General features: G+C 35.9%; 1 protein-coding gene across 1 annotated transcript; it reads right to left on the bottom strand.

Moving 5' to 3' along the window:
* Nucleotides 1-59: 59 nt before the first annotated feature.
* LOC109111008 (gasdermin-E-like) lies at nt 60-6,611 on the bottom strand. The gene is made up of 10 exons (XM_019123970.2): nt 6,410-6,611; nt 4,739-4,949; nt 4,296-4,488; nt 3,725-3,881; nt 3,329-3,449; nt 2,986-3,114; nt 2,689-2,816; nt 1,949-2,288; nt 1,790-1,863; nt 60-1,055 (listed from the first exon to the last, which is right to left on the bottom strand). Exons 2-10 carry the CDS (start codon nt 4,944-4,946, stop codon nt 828-830), a joined length of 1,578 nt encoding a protein of 525 aa, XP_018979515.1. The 5' UTR covers nt 4,947-4,949; nt 6,410-6,611; the 3' UTR covers nt 60-827.
* Between the last annotated feature and the right edge of the window lie 3,921 nt (nt 6,612-10,532).

Genomic DNA, 10,532 nt, shown 5'->3' with positions numbered 1-10,532 from the left:
TGTATTTTTGTCTCTATGTCAACAAGACCTTTACAACAAGGCAATAAACAGACCGACCATTGTTATTCTTTGTTCCTCTTTTTCATTTAATAATAATGCAAGTGCATGATGCAATCGAACAGAAGCTTTTGGAGAAAATCGCTGCATTCACTCCTGATACAGAGAGATACACAATAATAAAGGTATTTGCATAATGTCATATATTCTGCATATAAGTAGAAAATTATAGCTGAACTGCAGTACATTTGTTATTTTATTATGATACAGTAACACAAAAAATGTTATATTATCAAACATATTACAAATAAAAAAAAAAAGATCTGATGAACTTTAATCCTACAATCCTAATAAAGAAATACTAAATTAATACTGCTATCTATAATTAATCTATGGAAAACTGAAATCAGTTTCAGAGAACAAAATAAACTGCTCTTCATAAAGGTTTTTAAATTATGTTTTTACTACAATTTCACCGTAATAAAAGAAAAGTGTATTTTAGTTTTGGAAAATAAAAACTAAAACTGTCTGGAAAATAAAGGTGGTGTATAAATATAACTTATTTATATTTTATATTATTTGTAGAAATATTTAAAAACTGTATGAGTAAAAGCTCTTTGTTTGAGATATATTCCTATTATGGAATTAACAAAGTTAAAATTAGTGCAAAAAATATTCTTAAGCAAGTAAATGTCTGCACATAGGAACATTAAAACTAAGGCAAGTGATTTCTGCATTAACTACATGAACTAATATGTCTTAGTAACTGGGAAAACATGACTTCACACTTTAACTGCCTATTTCAGCTGTCAGTAAAACCACTAACACTGTCATGCAGCAACAAAGGATGCAAGGCCATGGATGGCAATGCACAGAACCATAGGGAGGAATCCCTCGCTACAGGTTATTTCTGAGGTCAACGTGTCATTCTCTTTCCTTAGTAAAACATTGCATGACTGAAAAAGTTCCTCCACTCTGTGGAACTCATTGTCACTTTGGAGGAAAACAGGGATGGTGTCCTTGCAGAAAGGCATGTCGCTTGTAGTCAGATGAATTACCTAGGTTTACAGAAAACAAAAAGGATTCAATTAAATAAAACGGAATACTTAAAGGGATACTCCACCCCAAAATGAAAGTGTTGTCATTAATCACTTACCGCCATGTCTTTCCAAACCCGTAAAGCTCTGTTCGTCTTCGGAACACAGTTTAAGATATTTTGGATGAAAACCGGGAGGCCTGTGACCGTCCCATAGACTGCCAAGTAAATAACAGTGTCAAGGTCCATAAAAGGTATGAAAGTGATCGTCAGAATACTCCATCTGCCATCAGACGTGCAATCTGGGTTATATGAAGCGACGAGAATACTTTTCGTAAGCGAGGAAAACAAAAATAACAACTTTATTCAACAATTCCTTTGTCAACAATCTCCTCTGTGTCTCTCCATATCACTGTATCCTTGGGGCACGGACGACACAGAAAAGCATATGCATATAACCCAGATTGCACGTCTGATGGCAGATGGAGTATTCTGATGACGACTTTTATACCTTTATGGACCTTGACAGTGTTATTTACTTGGCAGTCTATGGGACGGTCACAGGCCTCCCGGTTTTCATCCAAAATATCTTAAATTGTGTTCCGAAGATGAACGGAGCTTTTACGGGTTTGGAAAGACATGGGGGTAAGTGATTAATGACAAAATTTTCATTTTGGTGTGGAGTATCCCTTTAAAGTCATTTTTCTCAAGCATTCATGCAGAATCTGCATTAGCTTCCAACAATATTAAACTTACTAAATCCTGTAGACTTTGGAGACCTTCAGAAGTGCAGAACGGCTCTAGCAGGTCCAGTGGAGCATCCATCAGCTCTGAATCGAACAATTAAGTTTATGAGTGAATATAGATAGTCTTTATGCATAAGAAATCTCTGAGTTAGGTAGGTATAGTACTAACCCTCAAGAGCGTTCATCAGCATTTGCATGGCATACATGAGCTCCACGTTCTTCCTGCTTGCTTTTGTTGAGCATCCATTCTCATGGGATACGGCTGTGTGACATCCATTCTGTTCTTCTGGTGTGGAGCTTGATCCATTTAACTCAGATGCCAAGGAAGGATCGCTGTGATTGGTTGTTGATATCTGACATCCATTATAACTTGACAATGACGTTGATGACATCTTGTCTAGTTGGTCACACTTCAGTAAGTCTAAAAATGCACTTATGTTCTGACTCTGTTCTTCAGACAACTCGCTGGTTAAGAAGCAGGGAGCTTCACCGGTGCTTAACACCTCAAGCTAAAACATAAAAAAAGACAATGAGATCACAGAAAAATAAATCTAAGTGGTATAAAGAGGAACAAACTGTTTCATATTTGTGTATTTTTTTAGTTAGGTGACCCCTGACTTTGAAATCTTGAAAAATAAAAGTTGTTTAATTTTTAATGATGTTCAAACTAACACTTTTTACTATATTAGTATTGAAGAGAAATAAATCTGTGGGTACAAGCACAAAATAGAGCAATTATGGGATATGTATCCTTTTAACTTTCGTAAAAAGGAGGGAAAAGGTCAAATCTATCGTAAAATAATTTTTAAAACCATCCTAGAAGACATAAAGAAGGAATCACTCATTTATGCAATTTCACAATATCCTTCTGCAATTTTTGTCTGTGATTTAGCAAGCATTATTACTCACTCTGTCCACCAAAGCTGACAAGACAGATCGGTCCGTCAGAATTTTCCTCAACAGGAGCAGGATGGAGGAACGGCTTTCAGCACACAAGTCAGCCAGTGCACAAAATCTAGCCTGAACATCTGAAAGAGCTGCAAAGAGAACACAAATTTACATCTTGAAACGACACATTAAAGGGTCTCATTATTAGAATGGCAATATCCTAAGAACTAGGAACTTAAAAAAGGGAAAGAGAAATAAATCCTACTTCTGCTTCTGCACAGCTGCTTGAGCAGAAAACAAAGGAACTGAAACACACACCTTTTTTTAGAGTAGTAAGTGGGAAACCTTTCTGGATAAGTGGCCATTGACCGTCCACCTCTGAGAAAGTGGGAAAGAGATTCTCGGAAATATCATCTGATTCCACCCCCCTGGGCCCAACGCACAAATCTAAACTCACACAAAAATCAAAACTCAGACAAGGAAAGCCCAAATACATTTACAGCACATTTGTCAAACTGTTTTTTTAATTAATATAAAATAATAAAAAAATACATATACATGAAAAAATAATAGTGATGAATGTAGTATTTGTTGATACATGTTATAAATAATCAAAAGGTACTGTAATGTTGTTCAGCCATATTCAGTTAATGTTACTGACCAAAGTCGCCGTCACTTTCGATGGTCATTTCAATGACACTGTAAGCCAACACAGTGTCCGGTGGGATGTGAAATGCCATCTTAGAGGCATATTGAAATTTACCGCTGCCTTTCATGTACATCTGAAATGCCAAAGAAAAAGTTCTGGGTGTGTGTCTCTCTTTCTTGTATTATTTATATACAATTAGTATTTATTCATATTTTGAATTAGCTTTTACTAGTTTAGTTGTGCTATTTATTTTTATTTAATGCAGTTTTTTCAGTAACCAATAACAACACTGAGTCAGAAAAGCAGATGTATTAATGACATGATATGATACGATATGATATGTTATGATATGATAATGACATATATTAGTGAAGCTAAACTCCTGTTCATTACACACTTCTTACAAACCTCAGTACAACCAGGCCCAGCATGGCAGCTGCCTCTGTCCACTTTGATGTAGGCGATAGAGCAGTCACTGGTGGTTAAAATTCGCTCTTTAAGGAGGGTTAAAGTATTTTTTTTTTGGGGGAGCTTCTTGAAAAAAGAGCCTGTGAGGTCCAACTTCCTACAGGGTTCATCAAGGTCAAGAGCAGAGGAATGAATATCGAACCACATCAGATTGTTATCTTATTTGCATTAAAATGTCAATTTTGTCATCATATACTCATTCGCATGTCACTCCAAACCTGTATGACTTTACAAATGTCTGAATGAAAATCCAGTACTGTTTTGGACAGTTACATTTTTTTTTAAATATCTCCATTATAGATTTTGCATTACAAAAAAAAAAATACAAAATTAAAATAATAACAATAATTTTTGAACGAACTGTCTTGTCAAGAGATACAGCAAGGTTCAACTTTAGGACCTTAACTGATTTTCCAAATTACGAAAAAATAAAATTATATATATTCACCTAAATTTGTAAATATTGTTTATTTTAGTGGGGTGATATCATATTAAATAGTTTTTCTCTAACCTTCCTCTTGTGAGCTTCACGAGTTTAGGAATATCCACAGCTTCCTTCTTAAGTGTCCCGAGGGATAAAAAAAGTTTCGATGTGCCCTGTCCATTCGCATTTAGGCAGATAGTAGTACATCCCATGTCTACAGTTCCAGCTGCAAAGTTTTTGTACTCTCCCTCAAACTTTACAAACTCTTCCTCCTCACACACTGGTTAAAACAGAGAGAGATATTAATTTCAAAAAGGCCAGACGCAAGACATATTTTGAAAAAAACATCTGTTTCTACTGAGAACATACTAAAATTTAATATTATCTTTCAATGTGTTTATTTATGTTTTAATGTTTATTATGTTAATTCATTTTTTTCTGCTTTAATTCAATCTAAGGATTGCTAAGCAGAAAAGTAAATCAACTTCAAACTTCAAACATCAACCATACTTATTCACTGTGCACTTTACCTGGTTTAATTGGATCTCCTTCCAGCAGGTCATTGAGTTTGAATTCTGTGGGTTTGTATTTAGTTTTCTGCCAGAACCAGTCTTTTTGGATTTTCTGCACCACCGCTAGAGGCTTTAGTTTTTTAGAATTATTTAGGCTGGAAGCTGCAATCAGACCACCATTTGGGTCTATCTGTTGGACCAGCTTCTTTGTCGCTTTATCAAACATCCTCTGCATAAACAACATAATCAGACAGCATTAAATCATAGTGGAAAAAGTCAACACTTTCACTGACTTTTCTCAAGCATGGTTCCTAATGATGGATACAAACTGTATAAAAGCAGTAACTGAAATGCTGTTAATTCCCAAATATACATTAACTTAGATTACATAATCATTTATTAGTTGTGAAACCACAACATAAGCAAACAGCCATTCCACAGCAGATACCAAACATAATAAACCTCCAAAATGTGCACACAGTTATAAGTGACAAGTTCTCTCCTCATGCCAAAATCATGAAGTAGTACCAAAAACAGGAACAAATAACAGAAGACAGAATATGAATATGAATTGCATGGATTAGGTGAGATTAGCGAAAGGTTGATTTTGATAAATCAAATCTCATAATGAATTAAGATGTCATGGACTGCTGAGAAGGGCTGAAAATAGCATTTCGACTGCATCTCTGCACTACAGATGGTGGCTTGTAGGAGTTACAGATTTGGTTCATCATGCTAACAGAATAAGACAGCATAAAAGCTTTGGTCTCCCGCTCTAAGGGGATTAAACTGGGGGAAAATGTGGGTAATTTTAATGGAGGAGCTTCCAGTGAGTAAAAACTCCCCTGACAATGGGCAAGTGAGTCTATAGTGACAGCTGTGTTTATTAAACAGCATTACAGAGTTATGAATAATGATGTCAAACTCTCCAGAATGATAATGTTTCACCTAGAAGTAAAATTCTGTCATTATTTACGAACCTCATGTTGTTCCAAACCTGTTTGACCTTATTTGTTCTACCGAACATAAAAGAAGATATTTTGCACAATGGTGCTTTTGCATCCATTTGGAGCTTGACATAATTAGTCTTCATTCATTGCAAATGCATTGAAAGAAAGACCAACACAATTTTTCTTTTTTTGTCTTCTTTTTTTTTTTTTTTTGGAAAGAAAAGGTCACTGGAAAAAAATTTAAGTGAGTAAATGATGACAGAACTTAAACTACTGTATCCCTTTAAAAGTTAAAAATCATGCTATACTTGCCCTAAAAGTAGCATATTATTCTAGTTAGAAAGTACTTTGAATATACATGATAATGTAAACTAGATTTACATACAACACACACTTAATACTATTAAGTGTTCCCTGCTCCATCTCTCTACCTCCATAGAGTCCATTCTTGACCTGAAAAAGGTTGAAGAATCCTTCATTTCTATTTCCACATCATTTATTTACAAAGATGGAGCACAAGTAATGGGCATAATGGATGTTGTTCTTCAAACATACTAGATTATGTTCATACAACTTTAGTCACAAAAGAGCAGCATTCATTTCCAGACCCTTCCCACCGGCTTTATATCACATGAATGATTACATATTACTATTACGTCATTCAGTCCAGCATCAAATCTTGTGATCATGCGTAAGATTATACAGATTAGATATTTCTAATTTGTTTATAAATACACACCTGTCGCTGTTAGAGTTTGCTGATGATGCGCTGAAGATCCACAGCCAAAAGAGAGCGGAAACAGCGATAGATTATGACTTTTTAAAGAGGCAAGTCCACACAGTACAGTTCGCGTGTCAGAAAGTGCAAAAAATCAGCAAGTGCACGCACATTTAAATGTCTCCTCGCCTCCTGAAAGTCCCCTTACACGTAATGCGATAGCATCGCGTTCACTGGACTGTCTGTGAGCAGGAGGAGGAGGAGGCGGTGCTGAACTTCAGGCGATTTAATATTTGGGTTTCTGGCTCAGGGTTAACTTCTATAATCGGAATCATATGAACGCAACTATAAATAATCGGTGGGACAAGCACAGACTTGTCCTTTCATTGATTTTAACGACTCAAGTAAAGCGAGTGAATTTTAAAGCGAGTGTTCGTAGTCTGGTGTCTTTCTAGATGGGTTGTAAATAATCATTCTAACAAATAAGTGAACTAACGAAGATTAGTTCAAATTAATAATTTATTATAAAACGTGATCAAACGTTGGGATGCATTGTTAACTGTTTTAAAATCCAGAATGAATGCAGCGTACAGAGTGACAAACAAATAGACGTGATAAAACAACTTGGGGTGTGATGAGGTGACGGGTTATTTGTATAAACAAACAGCTTTGGTTATGATGAAGTAGGACATGTTTTGTGCAGATGAAGAGCGAATATGTTATGAGAGTCACACCCGTTTCACAGCATATATATGTATGCTCTCGCACATAGATATATATTATGCTATATATGTTTTACACTACACGGATTTGCAGAGTGGAAGCGGCACATAAGTTGTCCATACGCAGGGCGGAAGCAGCACGCACCCTGTGTACCAACAGCTCACTGTGTAGAACACCGTCAGCCTAGCTTTTCTTTACATACATCTAACTTTAAACATTGTGGGGAATAACTAGTTAATTTAACTATACAATAAATGTAACTGTAATCTGTTGCAGCTACTGAGAAAAAAAAATGTGTGATTAAATTACAGTTAGGCTACTTATTAAAAAAATTTACGATTACAAAAGGGGTTACATCCAGTGCCGGCGCTGTGGTGGGGCATTCGAGGGCCGTGCCCCCCCTAGCGGTCATTGATGCCCCTCCTACAGGCCATGGCGTGGCCCAAAAAAAAAAATCCCTTTTAGTTATTATTTTAATATTAAATGTTCAAACTGTAACTTAAAGTAAATAAAATAAAAATAATAAGGAGGGGGAAAATGCATAATTTTGGTTGCTCATGGCACGTTACTAGGCTTCGTCATGGTGAATGCTTTTATTGGTCGCCGAGTAAACTTGTTACATTTGATTTGCAGCGCCGCGCGCAAAATCCATTTCAAGTTGAAGAACAGTTTGTCCGTCTATATTATAGACAGTTGTTAGCAGCTAATTAAAAAAAAAAAAAAAAACAGGTGAATTGTTGATGAATGTTTGTGGGTTCTAACTGCATTTGTGTTTTATACTTGGCTGTCTGTAAAGATATACGGGCTTATGTCATTTCTGCTTGGTGCGTGCATAAACTGTTGGGAGGTGTGGTAACCCAGGTTAAAACCAAGTATTAGCATAAAGTAATAGCAGAAAAATACATTTATTTTTGTCCTTTATTTATTTTGTTTAGAAAATGAGTCCTTTAGAGTATTTAAAGTCCTTGAAACCCTAAGAAAAAACGGTGTTTAAAGAAATTATTTTATTTGTTGAAGCACACTTTGTATTTTCTGTATTTTATTTTTTCCATTTCCTGTATTTTCTTTTCTTTTATCTATTTCTCAAGTTCTACAGAATTTGCATTCTACGCAAATCAAAAAGCTACAAAATCAGTTAAACCTTATACCCTGTGTGAGTGGCTCATTATTGTTGTGACATCCTTATTCTCTGCAGGCGAATTTTAGTCTTCTGTTGGTCCATACGCAGACATTTGTGTGATGATGTCCAACTCGTTTTATTAAGAAAAAAAGGCCTTAAGTTTTCAGAAACATCTATACGAAAACACTTTGTCTGATGGGGACATTTTTTTTGCCGGTTTTTCAAAGCTTCAAACTGATTCAGTGCTTTTATTTTTGTCGTCGTAATTTGTAAATTATTTAAGTATAAAAAATATATAGCTATTCATTGTAGGCCAATTTTATGTTTTTTTATTTAGCCTATATTATATTTATATTATTATTTTCTGTCCTGTTCTGTTGTTTAGGCTATCTGTTCTGGGCCGGGTTTCCCTCGATGTAGCCTAGCATATCTTAGCTCTTAAAAGCGCTCTCTACGTGCAAGGTTATAAACGTTAGCCGCAATTCCTCGTGCGTTTCCCAAAAATGTAGGCTACTGAACTCATAGAACGCGAGAATGAGTCGCTGTCCATTCGCTGACGTGCTGAACTAGGCTATACTAACCTTATATTGAATCGTATTCTGAACGTTTAACCTAACAATCGTCATCTGTTGTGTATTAGGAATCAAGACAGGTATTAAAAAAAAAAAAAAAAAAAAAAAAAAAAAAAAATAAAATTATATAATGACATTTTATATAGATAGATCATTGGAGCTAACATTATAGGGTAGAATGTCATTCTATATAGATCATTGGAACCGTATCCGGTCGGCAAAACAGCAAATTTCAGCGCTGTCTTCTGTTCCTCTTTTAGATAAAACCCCAAGTCTAAAGGCCCGTTCACACCAAGGACGATAACTATAAAGATAACGATAAAGATATAGTTCTAAAAATCGTTTTCAGTATTAAAGAACAGCAGCGTCCACACCACAACTATAACGATAAAGACAAAGAAAAACGATATCGTTGGAATCACTTTCAAAACGTTTTTTTTTTTTTTCCAGCTGATGAACGATAAAAAAAATTGACAGCCAATCAGAATCCATCCTGTTGTAACGCGCTCGAGAATTTAAAGCGCCAGACGAGCGTGCGCTTAGAATAAACAGAAGATATCGTTCGCTGGTGTGGACGCTAATATCGTTATCTTTATAGTCATCGTTCTTTGTGTGAACGGGCCTTAAATCTTTCATTGTCATTCTATATAGATCTTTCAGATTTAGGTCTGGATTTCCATGCTACTATGATGTTGCCAATGCGTCAAAAAATATTTATCAAACGACAGTGCCCCCCCGCCGATGATCCAATGCCCCTCCAGTAGATCTGCTCTGACGCCGACTCTGGTTACATCTAAATCTATTTTTACACACATACATATTTGATTGATTTCTTTCCCAAATTGCATTGACTGCTCTTGAGTCACCAGTTTTCAGGAGTTTCAGGAGGACATAGAATAGGACACATGCTTATTGGAAAACTGTTATTTTTTTATATTTGGATTTATGTAGGCTATATCTTTTATTTTTTAAAGGGGTCATATGATGCTTTTTTTAATTTTTCCTTTCTCTTTGGAGTGTTACAAGATCTTAGTGCATAAAAAGATCTGTAAAGTTGCAAAGATTAAAGTCTCAAATCCAAAGAGATATTCTCTATAAAAGTTAAGAGTCAACCACACCCCCCTAAAAAGGCTCATTATAACACGCCCCCACATCTCTACGTCACAATGTGGGAAGATTTGCACGACACCACCCAAATGTTCAAGCAAAAAAAGGAAGTGTAACTTTAATACTCGCTGTAGTATTGTTGTTGCTGCCACCGCCATTGTGGATATGCTGTGTGTTTCTTTGTGAAAGCAAAACTACTTTGTTTGGCCTTCCAAAAGAGGATGATATCTGCTTTGTCATGCCTAGAGCTCAGCCCGCCGTGTGTGATGCTGTGTTTCATTGTGAAAGCGAAACTACTTTGTTTGGAGGACACTACTAGAAAGCAGTGGTTAAGTGGTATTTACAACACTGTTCCAAAACAGTGTAACGCAAATATTCAGATGTGTGCAGCACATTTTGCGGAGGAGGACGATTGTTTCCTGTGAGAGTAGCCTACAATGCTGGTGTCTGTTTCTATAACGTGGGGCAGTTCCAACTTTGCAAGGACAGTCTGGCGCTTCTGACTCACAGCCTGTAAGTACGTTTTTTTTATATTTAAAAAAATTTTCAAACGTGAGTTTTGAGCAGTTTAGATTAGCGCTTGTTGTTTGTCGTTTCTCCAGACATGGTTTTGTTTATGCAT

This window comes from Cyprinus carpio, chromosome B19 (assembly GCF_018340385.1).
Source record: "Cyprinus carpio isolate SPL01 chromosome B19, ASM1834038v1, whole genome shotgun sequence".
NCBI lineage: Eukaryota > Metazoa > Chordata > Actinopteri > Cypriniformes > Cyprinidae > Cyprinus > Cyprinus carpio.
The sequence above is the reverse complement of the archived record's forward strand: the minus strand, read 5'-3'. Positions and strand labels throughout refer to the sequence as shown.

Coding starts and splice junctions, on each gene's coding strand:
- LOC109111008 (XM_019123970.2), bottom strand. CDS start 4,946: ATGTTTGATAAAGCGACAAAGAAGCTGGTCCAACAGATAGACCCAAAT. Junction 2,817..2,985: donor ACTTACTACTCTAAAAAAAG/GTGTGTGTTTCA, acceptor TTCTCTTTGCAG/CTCTTTCAGATGTTCAGGCT. Junction 1,056..1,789: donor TCCAAAGTCTACAGGATTTA/GTAAGTTTAATA, acceptor CTGTAAACCTAG/GTAATTCATCTGACTACAAG.